Source organism: Pan paniscus, chromosome 16 (assembly GCF_029289425.2).
Source record: "Pan paniscus chromosome 16, NHGRI_mPanPan1-v2.0_pri, whole genome shotgun sequence".
Taxonomy (NCBI): Eukaryota; Metazoa; Chordata; class Mammalia; order Primates; family Hominidae; genus Pan; species Pan paniscus.
In genome coordinates, this window is record NC_073265.2 from 6,790,998 (window position 1) to 6,814,694 (window position 23,697).

A 23,697-nucleotide genomic window follows, 5' to 3' on the forward strand; every position below is an offset into this window, starting at 1 on the left:
TATACTGTTATAACCTCCCATTCACTGACACAAGCAAAATGCTCACATTCACTCACATGCATTCACATCACTCATGCTCACACAGATACAAGGCACTCATACACATTTACACAAATGCTCGCACTCAATCGCACACTTACACACTTGTGCTGCCACCCACTCATACTTTCTCACACTCACCAAGCCTCACTGACTTACGCTTTGTCTCACTGGCACACCCAGTAATCCCCTCAAACTCACACTCATGCCTCCCTCGTGCTCACCCTCACACACACACACTGGCTCAATGCACTGACGCTTTCACTCCCACTTCACCTGAATGTAGTCACCTGCCCACTCACATGCTCTCATGGACATACACACCACTCACATAAATGCATGCATACACACACCCACACAACCATGTTACAAACACATTGTCACACTTGCAACACAAACGCTCAGCCACTTGCCCATCGACCGCTAACACACTCACTCTCATCAATATGTGCGGACGCTCCAGCACACCACTAATACACGCATGCTCTCACACACACTGGAGGACGCCCATATACCCACCCACACTCACATGTGCTCACTCTCAGTCACATGCACACTCACCCCACTCCCTCAGCTCACATTTCTCATACTTACTCTCCACACACACAAACACTTTATGGATTAAACTGTGCCTGTCCCCCAACTTCACACACATTCGGAACCTCAGAATATGATCTTATTTAATGAGGTCTCTGTAGACGTCATTAAGGTAAGAATTTAGGTGACATCATATTGGATTAGAGTCAAAGAAACTCAAAGAGTCCTTTCAGAGACAGAAAAGGACATGCAGCACACAGGGGCAGGGGCCATGTGAAGACGCAGGCAGAGACTGGCACAATGCGTCCCAACACCAAGGAAGCCTGGAGCTCCCAGAAGCTGGACGAAGTAAGGAAGGACCTTCCCCTAGAGCCTGTGGAAGAAGCATGGCCCTGCCCGCACTTGGATTTGGGACTTCTGGTCTCCAGAACTCTGAGAGAACAAATTTGTTGTTTGAAGCCAGTGTTACGGGTTGAATTCCGAATTGCAAAATTCGTATGTTGAAGCCCTAACCCCTATCGTACCTCGGCAGGTGACCTTGTTTGGAAATAGGGTCGCTGCAGATGTAATCAGTTTGATGAGGTTGAATGATGTCCTCATGAAAAGGGGAGATTTGGAGGCGACTCACACACAGGGAGAATGCCATGTGAAGATGACGGTAGAGATAGGGGTGACACCTCTACAAGCCGAGGAACGCTAAAGAGACCAGCAAACTCCAGAAGCTGGGGCAGAGCCCTGAAGCAGCTTCTCCCTCACAGCCCCAGAAGGAACCACCCTTGATCTCAGCCTTCCAGCCACCAGAACCGTGAGAATTTCTACTGTGTAAGCCCCCAAGTTTGCAGTACTTTGTTACAGCAGCCACAGGAAAGGAATCCACACACATCCACACCCACCCACATGCACACCCAGACATGACAAGCGTGCGGCCCCCAGCGCTGACTCCCTGGGCCCTCGATCTCTCATTCCATACATGTCTTGTCCGTCGTTCCGCTTTCCACTAACATTCACAGCAGTCCGCATAAAGTCTTGGTGGCTTCACTCTGCATGATCTCAGCATGAACTCCAGCAGACAGACAAAGAGTCTGCAGTAAGTTAATAGTGCTGGTAAACATCATTGTAGTGGGCTGAATGTTCCTTTCAGTTTGTTTGGCTTCTAAAAAAAATAATCAAAATTACAAATTATATTGGCAGCCCCAGCCTCTTGGATGGTCTTACCAAGCGCAACCATGTGAAGCTTCACGTGTTTTAGGAACAGCTAAGAAATGTCACGAAACCTCCTCCCACAACCTGGATCTCCACAGATAGGATCTAGCTTTCTTGGTCCACCCCTAAATTCTCACCTCTGCTTCCCTAGAAGCGATAAAGTGCTGACTAACTCCACATTACATGAAGAGTTCAGAGTCAGGGACCGCAGAGGAAAGGTAAAGGCAGGTGACAGGTGGGGTGTGCTCGGGCGAGGGCTCTCACTGGAGGAGGAGGCAATGGACCGAGACCACAGGGCAATTCCACCAGGCCTGGGCTCACTCGCTCAGACACAGGCTCAGCGCCAACCACATGAGACTCACTGGTGGTGCAGCTGCCCCGGCCTGGCCACCACATTCTCAAAGAGGGGCGGGTGCACACATGAGAGGAAAATGCAGAAAGTCAGTTCCAGCCAGATCGACAGATCCCACAGTCACTCCACACACCTGCATCGGAGGTGCCTGGGAGCTTATTTAAATTGCAGGTTCCGAGGACAGAGCGCCAGCTGCAGGTGTGTCCTGACATCCCATTCTAAGGCCCAGATGGCAGTGGCGGCAGCCAGCACCTGGACAGTTTGTAGGCTGCCTTGGACTAAACACCTTCCTGAGTCACCCACCAGAGTCGTCCTCTGTGTCCGAATCCTCTGCTGAGGGCTGTGCAGGGGCTGGCAGCTCTGCCAGCTTGAGGTCGTATTTTCCTTCTTTCCCCATCTTGTAGGAGTTGGTGCTGCCTGTGTCCCACTGGACTCTTATCCACCCGTCCTCTCCCAGCTCACCAATCACTCGGCCTAGGCCTGGAGGAGGCCCATCCTGAGAAAGCCAAAGTAGAGATCAGTTAGGAGGGTGCGTAACCTGCCCTGGTCCTTCCATGGCTCCCACCAGACCTCAGTTAGGAGGGTGCATGCCCTGCCCTGGTCCTTCCATGGCTCCCACCAGACCTCAGTTAGGAGGGTGCATGCCCTGCCCTGGTCCTTCCATGGCTCCCAGCAGACCTCAGTTAGGAGGGTGCGTGCCCTGCCTGGTCCTTCCATGGCTCCCACTAGACCTCAGTTAGGAGGGTGTGTGCCCTGCCCTTGTCCTTCCATGGCTCCCACCAGACCTGCCACACAGATGTCGCCATATGCCACCCTGTCTGTCAGGGGCTGTCCTCAGACACAGATTTCACCTCTCCTACAAAATGTGTGTTTGCATCATTTTAAATTAAATGGCATAAAATAACGTGCTCATGCTGCTTTGCCAAGGAAGTCGGGGAAATCTCATCTCAACGAGGATCCTCTGAGTCAATGCAGAGACAGGGCTTTGCAGCAAGTCCTGACCCCTCAATCCCTCACGGGCCTTGCAAGAGCGGAAACCTGAAACAAACACCAGCACCTCCACATTCCCTTTGCTTCAGTTTCCCCCGGGCCCCAGGGGAAAGCTCTGTCTCTCACTTCTGCAGGAGAAAGCTGTTTCTAGGATGGATGCTGTCTCCAGACACTGCTATTTCTAAGATGACTGTGACAAAGCCGGGGCTTACCAGCGTGGCTGAGAAAAGCTAGACAGACCATGGGAAGGTGAATACTGCCCTAACTTAGCTAGGGCTGTGGTAAGTGACTTCCACCTGGGGGCACCTGGCAGAGATTCAGAAGAGACCTGTGATGAGGGAAGATGGAAACGTGGCCACAGGCCCATGAAGTAGATCCCTAACTACTGGGTTCAGGGCACTTCGCAGCACATGGCCATCAGCCCACAGGGGCAGCATCTGGGCTTCCTGCCTCAGAGCCTTCACTACACCAACTTTCAGAATGAGATTTACTCTCTTGCTCACTCTCACACTCTTGTTCCAGTGACCCATCAAACTGAGCCTCATGCCAGTGAGTTTCCTGAAAAGAGCTGCCTCTCTTTCCAGACTTGATTCTGCTCAGATGCCCTACTTATGATTCCCTACTTGTGTTCACTCCCTTCAGCTGCTTGGGAACCAACACCTGTGTCATCGATCAACTGACACATCCTGGATTATTCCAATTTCCACCCACCAATATCGTACAGAACTGTGCAGAAGATAACTAATGTGTGGCTAATGTGTTCACATCAAATCTCTGAGTACCTGATCGCCCCATTTCCAGTCCACACCTCTCATGACCCTTGTTCCAATCTTCATCATGGCAGCCAGTTCTGGCCCTGAAACAGGGAGCTGCACAGGAGCCGTTTCCTTCCTTGTTTCTTCCAAAACTGTGGCAGAAGCACCTTGAGCAGAAGCATTCATATCTTCCTCAATGTTGTCACAACTGGGGCCTGACGGAGCGTCAAAAACAATAGCTGAGCCAACAAGTAGCTACAGTGTCCCCTTAATACACACAAAACATTCACAAAGTACTAATGAAGATCGTAATTTTGAAGAATCCATACTATATGTTTTATCAATATAATACTATGAATATTTTACTGATATAGGATAAAAAGAAGATAAACGGAAGGATGAAATACATAAATATCCTAGGAAGATATAAAAGATATTAAAATGCTCAGTAAAGCTACTTTCTCTACTTCTAGGAATTACTCCCCTGAAAAAAGCAAAATAACTGAGTTAGAAAGATACTCATCACATTTTTTATTAATAGAAAAACAAAGATAACTACCTAAATATCTAACAGTGGGAAACTAACAAACTTTAATCATGGTTCTGCGCAGAAGACAGCTAACAGCTGGCCCGAGATACAACCTCAGACAGGGTTGCTGCAGGCTGGCCCTCGGCTGGAGTCTGGATCTCAGGAGGGCTCCCCCATTCCCTAGGTGGTAGGTGTGGTTCCCTGTGCCTGAACTGTCTGTACAAACAATGTGGTCTGTGCTGAAACCTGCTTTCCTTGTTCTGGAACTTGGTACACGCCAGGCAGGGGGTGCCCGTGTGATCAGCCCTGATGGAAACCCTGGGCCTGGAGTCTCTACCCAGCTTCCCGGCAGACAGCACTTGACACGGCTCGGTGCCGGGGCAGTTAAGCTCGTCCTTTGTGGATCCTGTGGAAGCTTGTACCTGCTTTCCTCTGGACTTTACCCATGTCCTTTTTCATGATTTTGCTCTGTGTCCCTTCACTGTAATAAACTATAGCCCTGAGTACAACTACATGCTGAGTCTTGTGAGTCCTCCTGGCCAACCATCAAACCTGGGGGTGGTCTTGGAGACCCCTGACAATTGGTGCCCTGGGTGGCTACAGAGTAATCCATAGCATGAAACAGAAGCTGAGCTGCTGTCACCTGAGAGAAGTAAAACTTACCAATGGATTTGAAAATAGGAGTGCTAACCCCAGGAGAGTAGGCTAGATTTTTAACCCCCCTTTTCCCACTTGCTAAACTGAGAGGGGGTAGGAGTGTGGTTCTGGTAACTCCCTTGATTTTAGTTTTCTCCTCCAGGTGGGCGGGAAAAAGACCCAAACAGTCCCAAAGGTGGGCTTGGGTGGACCAAAAAATGTAAAAAGTTTGTGTTTCTCTCTCTTCCAAGAGAGCAACAAAGGATATTCAATTCCCAGGGCTGGAGCAAAACTTTAGATAAACTAGCAGGGGAAACAGCCTTTCCTTTAGCCTAGCCGCTACTTTAGGGCCCCCAGGAAGGGGCCCCAAGGAAGGGACAGGAGTTGCATTCCAGGTGGATCTCCCAGGATCCCCTGGGCAGCTATACTGTTAACTCTGTAAAGACTGAATGTATTGCTAAGGACTTGAATAAATTTGCAACCAAAACTGGGGGGAATTTTTGATTTTACATAGCTTTATGTTTTGTGGCTGTTACATGTGGATGTATACATTAAGCTGGTATAAAATATTATATGTTTATAATTTCTTAAATGATAAGAAGGATACCCTGATCAGGGCAGGCTGCAAATACAGACGGATATTCATGAGACACAACTTCCTTGCTTTTTGCAGCCAGTGGGCCAGATGAAATTTAAACACATGAATACTATCAACAGAACAAGTCCCCGTACTTAATGATTTGTGCTGTGATTTTTACTTATTGGAACCTCTGGGGAAAAAGTAGACAACATAAAAAGGCCATTTCTCGATGGAGATATGCTTTTGTAATTTTTAAATGCAACTTTTGGTTGCTAATGAGACCTCAGGAAATCAGATATAACCCTTACTAGATGATTCTCTTCAGCTGTAATACACATATTAAAACATATATTTAACATAATACAACATATAAACATAATATATAAATTAAAAAATAATTATATATATATATAGAGAGAGAGAGAGAGAGAGACAGACAGACAGACAGACAGACAGACAGACAGATAGATAGAAAGATTCCACCCACCCCTAAGACAGGATTTCACTCTGTCGCCCAGGCTGGAGCTCAGGCTGGAGTGCAGTGGCTTGATCTCCGCTCACTGCAACCTCTGCCTCCCTGGCTCAAGCAATCCTCCCACCTCAGCCTCCCAGGTAGCTGGGACCATAGGCACACACCACTATGCCCAGCTAGTTTTCGTATTTTTGGTAGAGACAGGGTTTCGCTATGTTGCCCAAGTTGGTCTCAAACTCCTGAGCTCAAGCAATCCACCCGCCTGAGCCTCCCAAAGTGCTACGATTACAGCCTGGCCTGATACATATTTTTGAGTGGATTAATGTGAACTCTTAAGACTGATGTGATTAAAAGAGCTTGGGAAAACCTTGCTTTTTCACTGTGACTTTGACAACTGGCCCTGCAGCATCTCAGTTTTAGCCAAAGAACACCACCATAAACCAATCAGATCTAATAGACATATACAGAACATCTCACCAAAAAGAGCAGAATACACGTTCTTCTCAAGTATACCACAGAACACTCTCTTAGACTGACCAGACCATATGTTAGGCCACAAAGTCTCAAATTTAAACAGACGCAAATCATACAAGTTACCTTCTCCAACCAAAAGGAAATGATGAGAAATTAATAACAAAAGAAAAAGTGGAAAATTCACAAGTATATGAAAATTAAACAACACATGGTAAACAATCAGTGGGTCAAAGAAGAAATCACAAGGAAAATTAGAAAATACTATGAGATGAATGAAAACACAACTACCAAAACTTCTGTGCTGCGCCAAAAGCAGGGATGAAGGGGCAATTATACTATAAAAGTCTGCATTTACAAAAGATGATCTCAAATCAATAACTCTACATCTGGAAGAACTAAAAAAATAAGAACACAATAAAAACCAAAGTTAGGCCAGGTGTCATACCTCACACCTGTAATCCCAGCACTTTGGGAGGCTGAGGCAGGTGGATAACTTGAGCCCAGGAGGTTGAGGCTGCAGTGAGCCATGACTGTGCCACTGTACTCGGGCCTGAGGGACAAAGTAAGACCCTGTCTCAAAACAAAGACAAAAACAAAAACAAAAAAATACAAAGCAGAAAGAAGGAAACGATAGAGATTAGAGCAGCCATAAATTAAATAGAGAATAGAAAAATAATCTACAAAACCAAAAGTTCGGTTTCTGGCAAGAACAAAAAATCTGAGAAACTTTTGGTAAATTAAGAAAAAAAGAGGCCAGTCAAGGTGGCTCACGCCTCTAATGCCAGCACTTTGGGAAGCTGAGGTGGGAGGATCACAAGGTCAAGAGATTTAGATCATCCTGGTCAACATGGTGAAACCCCGTCTCCACTAAAAATACAAAAAAATTAGCCGGGCCTGGTGGCAGGCGCCTGTAGTCCCAGCTACTCGGGAGGCTGAGGCAGGAGAATCACTTGAACCCGGGAGGCGGAGGTTGCAGTGAGCCGAGACTGTGTCACTGCACTCCGGCCTGGCAACAGAGTGAGACTCCGTCGCAAAAAAAAAAAAAAAGAAAAAAAAGAGAAAAGATGCAAATAACTAACATCAGAAATGTAAGTGGAGACAGTACTACCAACATAAAAATAAAAAAGATTATAAAAGAACACTGTGAACAACTGTATGCCAACAAATAAAATAGCCTAGATAAAATGGACACATTCCTAGAAACATAAATTACCCAAACTGACTCAAGAAGAAATAGAAAATCTGAATAGACCCGTAACAAGTAAAGAGATTGAATCGGTAATTAAAAATCTTTCAGGCCAGGCGCCGTGGCTCACGCCTGTAATCCCAGCACTTTGGGAGGCCGAGGCGGGTGGATCACGAGGTCAGGAGATCGAGAGCATCCTGGCTAACACAGTGAAACCCCGTCTCTACTAAAAATACAAAAAATTAGCCAGGCGTGGTGGCAGGCGACTGTAATCCCAGCTACTCAGGAGGCTGAGGAAGGAGAATGGCATGAACCCGGGAGGCGGAGCTTGCAGTGGGCCGAGATCACGCCACTGCAGTCCAGCCCGGGCAACAGTGTGAGACTCCATCTCAAAAAAAAAAAAAAAAAAAAAAAAAACCTTTCAACAAAGAAAAGCTTAGGTGGTCAACTCTACCAAACATTTGAAGCAGAATTGACACCAATCCTCAAACTCTTCTAAAAACAGAATATATGGGAACACTACCTAGTTCATTCTATGAGGCCATTATTACCCTGATAACTGTAAAATAAAATATTGCTGAAAGAAATTAAAGAGGACAGAAATAAATGGAAAGACATTCCACATTCAGAGAATGGATGTTAACATTGTTAAGATAGCACTATTCCCCAAAACAATCTACAGATTCAATCCCTAGCAAAAATCCCAATGGTCTTTTTTTGCAGATATGGAAAAGCCAGCCTTGAAGTTCATGTGAAAATGCAAGGGACCCAAAGTAGCCAAAATAATCTTGAGAAAGAAAACACACTTCTCAATTTTAAAACAGTACAAAACTACAATGTTCAAAACAGGGCGGTACCTGCACAATTATCAACATATAGAATGTGATAATGTAATTGAGAGTCCAGAAATAAACCTAAATATCCACAGCCAACTGATTTTTGCCAAGGGTACCGAGAACTTCAGGGAAAGAACAGTCCTCAACAAGTGGTATTGAAACAATCAGATCAACAAAAGAAAAAGGCTGGACTCTTACCTCACACTGTGTAAAAGAAATTACCTAAAAATGGACCAAAGATCTAAATATAAGAGCTACAACTATAAAACTTACAGAAGAAAACATGAGGATAATCTTCATCAACCTTGTATTTGGAAATGGCTTTTTGGATACGATATCAAAAGCATAGACGACAAAAGAGAAACAGACAAATTGAACTTCATCAAAATAAAAAACTTCTCTATCTAAGGGAATACAATCCAGAGAACAGGAGAAAATACCCTCAAATTATATACCTGATAAAGGTCTACACATCTGTGAAGGTCTAGTATACACGAACTTTTTAAAGAGTCTGAGGACTGGTGTTAATTCTTCTTTAAAGGTTTGGTACACTTATATAGTGCATTTATTGGTACAACAAGATGACGACCAATAACCCTATTTAAAAAGGAGAAAGGGGCTGGGCGCAGTGGCTCACGTCTGTTATCCCAGCACTTTGGGAGGCCAAGGCAGGTAGATCACCTGAGGTCAGGAGTTCCAGACCAGCCTGGCCAACATGGCGAAACCCCATCTCTATTAAAAATACAAAAGTTAGCCAGGTGTGGTGGTGTGTGACTGTAATCCCAGCTACTTGGGAGGCTGAGGCACAAGAAGCGCTTGAAACCGGAGGGCGGAGGTTGCAGTGAGCCGAGATCGTGCCACTGCGCTCCAGCTTGGGCGACAGAGTGAGACTCCGTCTCAAAAAAATAAAATAAAAAATAAAGAGAAAGGGACTTGAATAGACACTTCTCCAAAGAAGATATACAAATGGCCAACAAGCACAAACATGTAAAGAAGCTCAATGTCATTCATCATTAGTGAAATGCAAATCAAAATCACAATGAGATACCACTTCACACCCGCTAGGATGGCCTTAATCCAAAAAAAAAAAAAAAAAAAAAGAAAACCACAAAAAATAGTGTTGGCAGGGAAGCAGAGAAACTGGAACCCTGGAATCCTGCCCACTGGTGATGGGAATGTAAAAATGATATGGCACTGTGGAAAACTTTGGTAGTTTCTTAGTAAGTTACACATAGTTATACCATATGACCCTGTAATTCCAGTCCTAGGTGTATAATCAAAAGAACTAGAAACAAGTGTTCAAACAAGTATTTGTATATAAATGTTCCTAGCAGCACTATTCACAAAAGTCAAAAGGCAAAACCAACCCAAATGTCCATCAACAGATAAATGAATAAACAAAATGTTATATATTCATACAATGAAATCTTTTTCAGCCATAAAAATAAAGTACTGATATATACCAAATGAAATAACCCAGACACAAAGGCCACAAATGGTATGATTCCATTTATATGAAATATCCGGGATATGCAAATCCATAGACAGAGAAAGCAGATTTGTGACTACCAGGGGCTGGAGAGCAGGGGAGTCAGGACTGATGGCTAAATGGGGTGCATTTATAGTGATGAAAAAGTTCTACAACTAGACAGTGGTGATGACTCTAGAAAATTGTGAATGTATTTAATACCGCTGAATTGCGACGTTAAAATGCTACACTTTCTGCTATTTGTGTCTTACCATAATTTACAAAAAGCTTTAAAAAAAAAAAAAAAGAAAGAAAATAAATCAAAGCAAAATCTTGACGTTTTCCCAAAGGCTCTCAAGCCAGTGCAGACCTACCAATCAGGCACAGTGCCGTCTGAGCGAGGGCCAGTGTACCGGAATTGAGCAGGAGGTCGAGGTTGTTTGCGCCGTGCTGCAGGGTGAGCATGCTGAGCATCACCAGGAGGAAGTGGGCTTGCGGGATGGTCCCCAGGCTCGGTCCCGAGGGGTTCTCATTGGTGATGGTTTGCTGGGGAACCGGCTGGATACCTAATGAGCATTGGCACCCACTGACATTTCTTGTAATGGATACAAGAATAAACGTAATGCAGAAAGCATGGGCGATTACTCTAAACATCTGACTATTTTGACACCCACTGACATTTCTCCCGCATGGATACAAGAATAAACGTAACGCAGAAAGCATGGGCGATTACTCTAAACATCTGACTATTTTGACACCCACTGACATTTCTCCCGCATGGATACAAGAATAAACGTAACGCAGAAAGCATGGGCGATTACTCTAAACATCTGACTATTTTGACACCCACTGACATTTCTCCCGCATGGATACAAGAATAAACGTAATGCAGAAGGCACGGGCGATTACTCTAAACATCTGACTATTTTTCAGTGGTTTCCACAGAGTGGGCAGCTCTGTCATGCTGCATGATGGGCCTACCCCCTGCATTCTATGCACAGGTCGTTCCTTCTGTCTACAGGACTTAGTATGTTGCTCTCTGAATACACTGGTGCCCTATTCCATTCCTTCCATTTCAAATATAAAAGTTATGTCTCACTTTTCCTCCACAAAACCAATCCAATCAACTCTCTGTAGATGCTCAAACTATCCAGGAAATAAATATCAATATAGGACACAGACACTTTAGGATATGTGGTGATACACATAAAAATGTCAAAATGTAAAAATGTTATACTAGAGTACTTCAACATTGTGTCTCCTGCTAAATTTTAAAGTTTTGTTTAAAATCTGAGAAAGCTGACAGCAGCATAGATTATACAAGTACAAACTACAAACTTATTAAAGTCTTCTCAAAAGCAAAAATTGGCATTTGCAAGTTTCCACAACATATAATTAAAGGCAAACTGTAAAATAACATTGATACAATTATTGACTCACCAAGCTCTTTAAATTTGGCACTGGCATCCACCAAAACATTTCGAATGTTCTGTACAGCCCAAGCGTACAGCTTGCCAAAGGTGACTTCCAGCAGCATCTGATTAAAAGGTGGGATCAAATCAACATCCTTTAAACAATCAGTAAGAGGTTCCCTTTCAAATAAAGATAAAGAATTTGACTCGGGACACTGCCAGACTTCTAACTGTTACAGAACAACATTCTGTTGCCATAGCTTCCTTAATTAAGAAAAAAATTTGCTAACGTTTTACCCTATATCGATTCCCTCAGGAATAAGTCTTTGCCATCCACAAAACATCGCATACTGCACAGATGGAAGTAAGAAATTCTTGTTCACCAGATACAATTTTAAAATTGTATCTATCCCTTCCAGGCGAACCTCTGCTCTCTCCAACTGCAAATTATCAATGCATACAGTTAAGTGTTATGTATATTACCCAATGCAGAGAAGCATTTCTCATCAAATGTTACCTGTTTTAGTAGGCACTTTCTCATTTTTTCCACATCCACTGGCTCTTCTTTAAGGGCAAATTCAGCAATTGTACTGAGGAGTGGAGACTGCGGATAAAGACCCTGCACATTCTGCTTCAACCACTTGTATTTGTGAACACCTGTAACAGTACTCAACAGCGGCTGCCATTTGTCCTAACAAAGGAAAACAATTTTCATCATTAGTCTACCCTATTTAATAATAAACTGTGCTCTAAAAGTTATTCAAGTAAAATATAAATATTGCTCATGGGTTTAAATTGGTTAACATGTTAAATTTAGTAATACATGTTTTTAAAACTATGCTATAAGTGAATTTATAATCTCTATACTATATGTTGGAACAGGCTAGCTTGGCACACAAAGTTAAGTTACGGTTCATATTAACAGCCGCAGGGCCCAGCACTGTTTCTGGAACAAAGAATATATTTAAGGAATGAATGGTGAATAATTAATGATACAATCTAATACCAAAAATAAAAGGAAACCCTTCTCCAGCTACAGCTCTGACCAGGACATCATAAGTCAAGTTCATGAAGCATCACTGGGGCCGTATTTCTAACAACCGCCCGTCCCTCCCTCCAGATGCTCAGGTACAGAGGTACAAGACTGTGGATTCCTGTGCTACATGCTATGATTCTATTCAGCCAACCTCAGAATCACAGAAAATACTGCACCTTGGGTGATTTAATTGCAATGGGTCTCTTGTCCACATTTATTGGACTATGAGGCAAAATGCAAGCTTCTTCTAAATCACTCTCTTCATTTCCAATTTTTTCTTCATCATCCGTAGATTCTGGCTTCTTAGGAACTGTGTTTTAAAACATCATTCACTATAAAAATCATACACTTAAATATTAATTTTAAATTAAGACATATTTAGATTTACATGAAGGACAAATATTTCATTCAAATAAACATCTGAACAACATTATAAATTGCAATGCTCAACAACAAGAGTGAAATGATCACCCTGGCAGAACAAAAAGACAAAGTGAGAGTGCGACGAGGGGAGAAGCCCCGAAGCAGGGGAAGCCCGGCAGCCAGCAAGCTCTTCCTCAAGTGCCAGGGAGTGAACATTTGAGTCTTTCAGGCCATGCAGTCTGTCGCAAATACTCAACTCTGCTGCTGTAGCACAAAAAGTAACCACAGATAAAGCAACAGGTGTGGCTGTGCTCCTGTAAAACTTTATTTATGGTGCTACAATTTTAGCTTCATGTAATTTTCATGTGCCAAAATAATATACTTCTTTTAATTTTTAAAAAACAATTTCAAACTGAAAAAAAAAAGGTCTTAGTCCATGGGCAACCCAAAGCCAGCAAGAGGTAGAATTTGGCCCACAGTTCCTGGCTTGTCCACCACGGTCCAGTTCAGTGGTTCTGTTACTGTGTAACTGAATCAACTGAATTCACTGTGATATGTGGAATTTCCTCCCTATACTTTATTTCTTTTAAAATTTTTGGTCTAAATCTCCTCAGCATATAATATAAAAAATAAACAACATGATAATACACCTGGGCAGTAAAGAGCTAACATAGCAGGCCGGGGTTGCTCAAACCCTGCAAATTCCCAAGGAAGGTCTGTCCCTTCAGGATTGGTCCTTCTTCTAGGAGCTGAGCTCTGAGCCCTTGGAACATCCTGCCTGAGAAGTTTTTTGGTATACCTGACACCCAGGACCTTGTGGCAGTGGTCTGGCCAGGTAGTTTATGCTAATGATGGGACTTGCGAGGGACCACTTGTTTTTGCACTGGGGCACTGGAGCCTGAGTGAGGTCAGTCACAGGGGCACTGCCTGCGTATGTGACTGGCCCCCAACAAAATCTCTAGACTCGAGGCTCAGGTGCGCTGGCCTGGTTAACAATTCTTCACACATGATGTGACACTGTTGCTGGGAGAGCTAAGCACATCCACGTGACGCCACTGGGGAGAGACATCAAAGCTTGTGCCTAGTTTCCTCTGGACTTCCCCTCCATGCACCCTTCCCTCTGCTAATTTTAATCTGTATCCTTTTTGCAGTAAAAACACAGCTGTGACTATAACAGCTCTTCTGAGTCCTTTTAGTGAATCATCAAGCCTGAGAGAAGGCTCGGGGATCCCTGACACAGCAACAGGAATATTAATCACTTAATCTTTTCAAGTTACTTAATTTCCAAAAAAAAACAAAGAAAACCAGCCTGAAACAACACACAATAAATCTATAAACCCACAAGAAACTCTAAAAGTGACAGTGTGGGCTCAGAACCCACGGATATGAGATGGCAAATGTGGAGTCTCTCTCCCTCATGCCGAGGCAGCCTGTCTCCTGGGCCCGGGCTGAGTTCCTGCGTGCCTGGGTTAAAGGAATCGCAGCAGTGTGACTGCTGCGACTTCCTGATCCAGAGCACCCCTCGCATTCAGACAGGCTGTTATGGTGTAGGGTTTGTTCAGGAACAATCAAATTAGGATGGCTTCTAACACACTTTAGTCTTTCATAAGCTTATTGTTCAAAATGCCCATCAGAAACTCAGTAATCAATACTGTTCAATAAGCAGGTTTGTGAGTAAATCAGTATAAGTCATAATATGATCAGAGGCCAGGCGCGGTGGCTCACGCCTGTAATCCCAGCACTTTGGGAGGCCGAGGCAGGCAGATCACGAGGTCAGGAGATCAAGACCATCTTGGCCAACATGGTGAAACTCCGTCTCTACTAAAATACAAAAATTAGCCAGGCGTGGTGGCGCGTGCCTGTAATCCCAGCTACTTGGAAGGCTGAGGCAGGGGAATCGTTTGAACCTGGGAGGCGGAGGTTGCAGTGAGCTGAGATCGCACCACCGCACTCTAGCCTGGCAACAGAGCAAGACTCCATCTCAAAGAAAAAAAAAAGGATATAATCAGAAATTTCTGTAGTTTATTTATAATCACAAGTGACTAAATTCTAAACTATTTTATAATTTCTAAGCATTTTTATTCAAATTTGGATTTAATGCAAAAAGACGTTTCTGGCCGGGCGCGGTGGCTCACGCCTGTAATCCCAGCACTTTGGGAGGCCGAGGCGGGTGGATCACGAGGTCAGGAGATCGAGACCATCCTGGCTAACACGGTGAAACCCCGTCTCTACTAAAAATACAAAAAATTAGCCGGGCGTGGTAGCGGGCGCCTGTAGTCCCAGCTACTCGGGAGGCTGAGGCAGGAGAATGGCGTGAACCCGGGAGGCGGAGCTTGCAGTGAGCCGAGATCGCGCCACTGCACTCCAGCCTGGGCGACAGAGCGAGACTCCGTCTCAAAAAAAAAAAAAAAAAAAAAAAAGACGTTTCTGTACCCTTACACAGCTACTTCCAGGAAAATGTCAGTAACTCTTTTAGCTTCCCTTTTTAGTTCTTCATGTATCAGAATACTCAATATTTCCAAACAAAAAACATTTCTTTAGAAGAATGGCAATAAGTTTAAATGTTCCCATTATATCTCATTACCAGGATAACTAATAAAAGTACTTCCTTGTTCCCATCAATTTAGCAAAGATTATTTACGTTTTCAACATCAATTTACTAGTAATCAAATCATACCACACTCAATTCCTAAACTGCCTCATTGTCTGATCACTTGGAAAAATAAGCGAGATTTCTGTATTTAATCATAACTATAATAAAAATGATGGCAGCAGGTAGAAATGTCACATGGAATCAACAGTAGAGAAACTTCACTCTGAAATCACAGATCCAACGTGGCAAGGTGAAGCACATGCTTTAATAGTATCTTCTGTCCTTTTACATTCTTACCTCTCTTTTTCCTTGGTTCTCGAATTATCTTCTGAGCTATCCTCCTCCAACAGGGCAAAGACCTTAACAATTTAAACTTAGACATTATAGAGAGGTCATTACAAACAGCAGGTCTCAATTCATTAAAGAGGAATCTCAAACGTTCGATGACAGGAGCGCAGACCTCCTTGTAAGAACGGCCCTGTTCTTGATGAGTCTGCAAAGTTAACCAGGAAAAGACAACTTTAACAACAAATATTTCAGCAACTGTCTGCAAAGCACAGAATAAAAAGAATTAAAATCTATCACCTTAATGAGCGAACATTTTGCTTGGTAGACAACTCTACAAACATCCACCACTGACCTAGGCAACGTTCTGTGCTTTACTTGCTCAATACCAAGTGCACCTGCATGAACTAAAGATAATGCCACATGACCTGTAAAAAGACATTTAAAAGAAGGGCAGGGAAGGAATGAATATGTATCGCAGGTTAGTCGAGGAATCTGCAGTGTACCTAAAGTACACAGATATCGAGCTCCTTACCTAAATCTTCATGTTTTAAGAGGCAACATAACAGCAAGCGACCGACCTCTTCCACGGGATGCTCGGGGGGAAACATGATCGGTGTGGTCAAATGGCACTGCCTACAGTACTTTTCTATTTGACACAAAAAGTCCTGCAACAGAAACAGCTGGAAGTAACTTCAGAGCCACCCAGTGAGTCTTCACAAATCTTAAACATGCCATAGCTTCTGATGCACTTGCAATCACTAATGCTTCTGAAGCCTCGCTAGCATGTTAACACAATCAGGTTCTCACCTCAAAACCCTCCAAATAATACATGAAATAAAGTCTGTGCTGTGTTAACCAAAGAGCACATAAGTATTCCTATGTCAAAGTCCTCAGATAAACAGAGCACTGAGGTGGCAGTGGGGGCAGGCCTAGCTCACCTTCATGTTGTGATCCTGAATGTTCTTGTCTGCAATGGCTTACAGAAATGCCTGAGAATGGTCCCCCAGGGCCCGTCTGTGGGAGCAGAGTCGAGATTTGCTGGCAGGTGTGCCCCCTGGGGAGCTGCAGTGGTCCTCGTCTTTCTCCTCGTTGTAGCTGTAGTGGATCTGGCTGGTCTGCAGCCCTCCAGAGAAGATGGATGACTGAAGCCATTCTAGAAAATGCACACGCAAACATGAAAGAGAAACTCAAGTGCACAACTCAAAATAAATACTAAAACAAAAAAAAAAGACGCTCAACTGAACACTCAATTTAGAAGGTGAAATTCAGCATCATTCATATGAAAGAGCTCCACCTAACATGTTTACACAGGTTGACTTATAATTCCTCTATCTACGTGAACACACTTTCTGGTGATTCCACACGCTTCAGGCATGGCATCAGAACTCAGGACCGTAGTTCAAGTCCAGCATTCACCGGATACCTGTGCTCTGCCTGCAGCTGCCTGGTTCCACAGATACGGTGTGAAGACTGAGGTGCACATTCTAACAGGGAAGGCAGCAAAGGGCACCGCTGACACAACTAATCGCAGGATTTCAAGTCCAAAACTATGTGCAACGGATGACTATGGGGGTACCAGGGAGACTGGAAGACAGACCACCGCTATTCTGGGGGTCAGTAAGGGACTTGTGGAAGCAACAACTGAGCTAAGATGAGGAATAAGACCCACACGCTGAGTATCCAGGCAGGGAACAGCACATCTGAAGGGTTTCTACAAAGAACTACATCCTCAGGGTAGGCTACGTATTCCTAGAGCACTTATAAAGGAATGAAAAGGAGAAAATATTTAACAAACACACAATCTGTAATGAAGGATAGATCCTTGGAGATGGGAGGGCCAATGGACTGGAAAGGAGACCTGAGCGTGGTGCAAAGCATGCGATCAACCAGTGCGAATGTTAATTACAACTGCTTATGGCAACTTGAGGGAGTGCACCACTACAGATCTCTATTAACGATCTGTGTTATCAAATACTGCTCCAAATCCAAGCAATCAAAGCGGGATGCACTTAGTGTTCTTTTACTGGACATTTAGATTTTAGAGCACTCAGGAGCATTCCACAACCCACCACATTCGTTCTTCTGAAACACTAATCCAATGCCGACTCTCTCTGGCCCCCTCTCTTTAAGCACAGGACAGCCCCTCCTTACTGCTCCAAGATAAGCCTCTGATCCTCCTGTGGATCGGACCCACCTGCCAGGGCCCATGGCACCCTCTGCCCTGGAGCTCGCCAGCCCTGCCCTCCTTGCCAATTTAAACAAAGCCCATCTTCTGGCAAGCAATGAGCCTTGAGGAGGAGGGAGGGAAGCAGACACCTCAGAGGGCACCACAGGCAGCCCAGCACCTAGCACTGCACAAAGGTCCACCCAACGGGGTGCTGTGTGGACACCAAGATCCTCCTTCCCTGCAAGCCTCTGCCACACCCACTCCTGCAAGCAGCAGGAAAGCCCTGCTCCTCTCAGCAGTGCCCTTGACACTCCTGTGTTTTCTGCCCAGAATGCTCCCTCACGCAATTTCAGGACTGCTGCAAGTGTGAAGCCTTTCTTCTCCCAAAACCACGTATGAACGTCTCCATTTCACCATTCACCACCTTGTAATGTGACCTGCTTAGAATGGTGGCTCATCAACAAGCAGCAGCTGAAAGCAGAGGCGTGTCCTACCCATCACTGCATCCTGAACACCTCTCATGGTAACAGCACCAGAAAGCAGAGGTGTGTCCTATCTATCACTGCATCCTGAACACCTCGCATGGTAACGGCACCAGAAAGCAGAGGCGTGTCCTATCCATCACTGTATCCTGAACACCTCGTATGGTAACGGCACCAGGCAACTGCTCAACAGAAGCTGCTCACATGGATGGACGGACAGACAGACAGATGGGAAATGCACAACTACATGAAGGAAAATGGAAACACATCTTAGGAGACAGAAAGAAGCTTATTATTTTAGGTGGTTACCAAGGCTGCCATCCTGAAATATAACTGACTTGAGCCTGGTCTGGTAAAAACACAGTCCTCAAATAGAATCCTCTTCCCTGAGAGGACAGCTGATCCACATTCTGTGCAATTTCTGGGCATGCAGGGAGACAAAAGCCATGCTGGGCCCATCAGGCAGAGGCTGCAATACGTGAGACCACCAAGGGCAGACAGGTAGACATTTCTGCACACTTTTTAGCTTCCTCTGCAGCAACAGACCATGAGGGCAAATGACAACCACTCACAGCTGTTTCTACCTGATTGAGTCTCACTATCCTTATTATTATTATTTTTTTTTTGTCATCATCAACTGTGTTGAATCCTCCTCATTTTTTTTTTTTTTTGAGACCGAGTCTCGCTCTTGTCACCCAGGCTGGAGTGCAGTGGCGTGATCTCAGCTCACTGCAACCTCCGTCTCCTGGGTTCAAGCAATTCTCCTACCTCAGCCTCCCGAGTACCTAGGATTACAGGCACCCGTCACCACGCCCAGCTAATTTTTGCATTTTTAGTAGACATGGGGTTTCACCACATTGGCCAGGCTGGTCTTGAACTCCTGACCTCAGGTGATCCACCCGCCTCAGCCTCCCAAAGTGCTGGGATTACAGGCATGAGCCACTGCCCGGCCATCTCCTACTTTTTTAAAGAGAGAGTCTTGTTCTGTCACCCAGGCTGGAGTGCAGTGGTATGATCATGACTCACCGCAGCCTCAACCTCCCAGGCTCAAGCGATCCTCCTACCTCAGCCTCCTGAGTATCTGGGACTACAAATACGTGCCAACATGCTTGGCTAATTTTTGTGTTTTTTGTAGAGATGGGGTTTTGCCATGTTGCCCAGGCTGGTCTCAAACTCTTGACCTCAAGCAATCCACATGCCTCAACCTTCCAAAGTGTTGGGATTACAGGCATGAACCACTGTGCCTGGCCCTCTCCCACTCTTAATGGCACTTACAGTTCAAAAAAAAAAATCTGCTAATCAGCAAAAAGTAAAGATTTTCTTACTGGCACATTCAATCTCGACAGGAGACAGCGGTGTGCTCATTGCTAAATAGGAAGCGTGTAATCCGAGAAGCAGGCCCAGATTCCTCTCTGTGTCTATCAGAGGTGAAGAGAGACTCCCCAGATCTGGTATGGTGATGACTTCTTGGTCAGGCTGGAAAAATAAATTTCATCATCAATCTGAGGAAACAGAATTAATTAAAAACATAAAACCAAAAGGACAGCTCTGTCCTGCAGCTGTACCGCATGTGAGCCCAGGGGTGCTCTGGGCGTTCTGCCCCTCCATCCTGTAATGAGTTGGTGCTGCTGTGCCCAAGTAACAGCAGATACCACATCAACCCACATGCCCTATAAAGCAGGCAGCAACCGCACAGCCCTACTGTAGAAAAACTAAACCACAGATACATGATTTGGCTAGAATATTCCTTAGGAATCAGTTTCCAAAGTGACTGTACACCATGCTTCAGAAAGTATAATGAATTGTTACATGCATAAAGAACCCACTGGGCAACAAAACTATGACAAGTATTCGATGACAAGTATTAGTGGACTGTGACCACACATGTAGAGGAAATGAAATTTATTCTAACAAAAATCAAACTCTGAAAAAAGCAAGAGTTCAACTTTTCCAGTCACAGAAGATATTTACAGCAAAGTTAATTCTCCCCTTCATAAAATGTTTTAAGCCCTGCCCTAATGGCATTTAATACATCTTATTACTTGTCGATACCTGGAAAGCTAATCCCAATATATAAATTCTATATGTTCGTGAATACATAGGAAGGACATATTTCTACTGTAAAGAATTACACTTCTACATAGTTCTTCCCAAAAAATACTACCTCAAGATTATAAGCCATTCCAAATTTCTACATAAGACCAAAGTTTAACCTCTTTTCTTGTGGAACACTGCCTATATTTCTCACAAATTGATCATTTAAAAAACAATTTTTCAAGACCAGTACATCACAGATCTTAACGTGAATAAATGTAAATTCATTTATGACAAAACTTCTAAAGGATCTTTATATTTATCCCTAATGCCCCACAAAAGACCCAGATATCAGTACTTCTAGATCCAAATATTCCTATCACAAACACACAGAGGGTATCCCCTGCCATCCTCTGCATCACTCAAGGCATACAGCCTCACCTCCAAATACTGGCCAACACAAAACGCGTGCATGGATTCCCGGGTGTCTTCAAACTGCAAAGCAGCTTCCAAAGCTACCACTGGGTCTTCCCCTGCAAACTGAGCTGAAACAAAAAGGGAAAAAGCAACATGAGTTCAATTCAGCTTGCCTGAAGAGATATAGGAGAAACAGTGAGTAGGAAATAAGTTAGGCGCTTAACTCAAAAGTGAGGGTTACCAGAGTATAATGACCTTCCACTGTCTCCCAGGGTTGCCTGGGCCAACTCGGAACTTGAAATGAGTTCCAAGTATTAAAACAAAAGATACATAATGAAAGGAAATTCTTCGAATGTGCTGAATTTGTTGATAAGACAGACACCAAAGCCACAGATACATTAAAATATGCGGGGGCTGGCACAAAACTAAAGAAATCATTTATAAGCCAAATACTCTGCTTAAAATGATACAGGCTGTAACTTTTAACCAGGAAATAACAAGTGTAATCTTACCAAGAATACTATTTTCTGTTAACGACTGTGTCTGGAAGTCCTTTATATCATACACTTTCCCGTCAATCACAGTCCAGAAGCCTCCATCTTTATTATGGTTCTCCAAATCAGCTATGCGTACAAGTGTCACTTTCTCATTATTTCTACAGCTCTGAGCTGTAAAAAATGACTCTGTATATACAGAAACCAGAATCAGTCCATTGATCAATCAACAGGTAAAATGAAAAGAACAAACTGTGTGAAAGAACTACAAGCAGAAATAAACAAACCCACAATCACAATGGGAGAAATACATACCTAGCTCTGAAACTAATACCACACATACAAATTCTGTTAAATATAGAATGCTTTAAAAAAAAATCTAGGCAGCATGAATACCAAATCGGGCCATGCCAGGCCATAGAGTAAATCTCAACAGATTTCAAAGAAATAAACTTACAGAGCATGTGTGCTGACTGCAATGCAGTTAAATTAGAAATAGGTTTTCAAAAATTCATTCAAAATAAAATAAAAATGACTCTGTAAACACAGAAAATAAAAATATTCATCCACATATTTGAAAATTACAAAATACACTTATAAGTAACCCAAAATTCTAAGAAAAAATGACCGAAAATTAGAAAATGTGTTCAGTTAATAATCAAAATACTGCAGATCAAAATTGGTGACATACAACTAAATGCATGCTTGAGCGCATTTACGCCTTTAAATGTGTATATTAGGGGGAAAAAGCTAAAAAAGAAAAGAAACACCAAATCGATAAAAGTCTGTTAGTTCATAAAAATACTCAAAAAAAGAAAACCTGAGTGGTGGTCACCTATGCAAGTGCTAGGATACCAACTCAATATTATGAAAAATAGTTAAAGGGAGGTGGCGGTTCAAGAAGTCAAGCTTAGATTATGTCCTTGCTGTACAAATTGTACCTCCTGCTAACCAGACAGCAGAGGGCAAGGTTGGTAGGGGATTTTATAGAGGATACGCAACACATGAATTCCCTGGTCTAGCTTCACAGAACTAAAGCGGGGAGCCACCGAGCATTACAGGCCTCCTGAGCCAACAGAAAGCATGCAGCATGACCCCAGACATAATACCGCCCCAATGAGACTGAATTCAAATCCAACCAAACCTCTAGATCTAACCAGCAGATTAATGTAACAGAAGAACATATTGGTCTAGAATAAGAGAATGCAATCAACCAAGTTCAGAAAATGTGAAGTTCTCCAAAATAACCAACCTGCTTCTTTGAAAAAGAAAACGGTATGATCAGAGACAGGGAGAAGAGGGCCTGGAGCCATGTTGTTTGGGGAAAGAGACTAGAAGCATATGTCAAGCAATGCCAATACGCAGAACATGCTCAGGTCCTAATTCAAAATTACCACCTAAAAAAGGCATTTTTGAGATAGTCCAGGAAAATGTAACATGGACCGCATGCTAGATTAAGGAATCACTGTTAATCTTATAGACAGGATAATGATATTGTAGGGTTTTTAAAAAATCCTTATCATTAAGAGGTAAAATACCTTAAAATGTTTTAAAGACAGAGTTATGCTTTAAAATAATCCAATCAGCCGGGCGCGGTGGCTCATGCCTATAATCCCAGCACTTTGGGAGGCCGAGGCGGGCAGATCATGAAGTCAGGAGATCGAGACCATCCTGGCTAACACAGTGAAACCCCATCTCGTACCACGCCATATTACTGCATTTAACAGGTATGATGAAGCAACTGAACAGGCTATTTTTCCATTTCCATTGCATTTCAACAGAGCCCATTAAAAAGTAGTATAAATGGCCCTTAAATACTAATATATTTTAAAATGCTCAAACTATATCGGGGTCACCACTTTGTGCTTTAGCAGGCAAAATCCCAAAAGCCCACACACAAGGCTGGGAGACCAGCATCCCTATTGGTGGTGAGAGAAATCAAGATGTACAGGAGCAATCTGGTGACAACCAGCCCACACGAGGTCCATCCCCACCTGTGCATGTGCACAGGCACACACGTGTGCACACATGGAGGACACGTGTTCCAGGTCAGGCCTTGCAGTACTATTTGTGTTTTCTGTTGTTGTTTGAGATGGAGTTTCACTCTTGTTGCCCAGCCTGGAGTGCAGTGGCGTGATCTCGGCTCACTGCAACCTCTGCCTCCCAGGTTCAAGCGATTCTCCTGCCTCAGCCTCCCGAGTAGCTGGGATTACAGGCACCCGTCACCACGCCCCGCTAATTTTTGTATTTTTTAGTAGAGACGGGGTTTCTCCAAGTTGGCCAGGCTGATCTCAAACTCCCAACCTCAGGTGATCCACCCACCTCGACCTCCCAAAGTGCTGGGATTACAGGCG

General features: G+C 43.9%; 1 protein-coding gene across 1 annotated transcript in view; it reads right to left on the reverse strand.

Annotated features, from left to right (window-relative positions):
• The window catches only part of LOC100994755 (putative HERC2-like protein 3), a 70,267-nt gene extending 48,740 nt beyond the window's left edge, over window positions 1-21,527 (reverse strand). The window contains 15 exon segments of the mRNA XM_055098855.2: window positions 1,547-1,729; window positions 2,435-2,627; window positions 3,904-4,091; window positions 10,432-10,623; window positions 11,498-11,649; window positions 11,767-11,909; window positions 11,987-12,160; window positions 12,682-12,815; window positions 15,759-15,954; window positions 16,047-16,174; window positions 16,282-16,414; window positions 16,688-16,902; window positions 19,724-19,874; window positions 20,874-20,977; window positions 21,362-21,527. Of these exon segments, the coding sequence (XP_054954830.2) occupies window positions 1,547-1,729; window positions 2,435-2,627; window positions 3,904-4,091; window positions 10,432-10,623; window positions 11,498-11,649; window positions 11,767-11,909; window positions 11,987-12,160; window positions 12,682-12,815; window positions 15,759-15,954; window positions 16,047-16,174; window positions 16,282-16,414; window positions 16,688-16,902; window positions 19,724-19,874; window positions 20,874-20,906 (2,215 nt within the window). The 5' untranslated portion in view covers window positions 20,907-20,977; window positions 21,362-21,527.
• Between the last annotated feature and the right edge of the window lie 2,170 nt (window positions 21,528-23,697).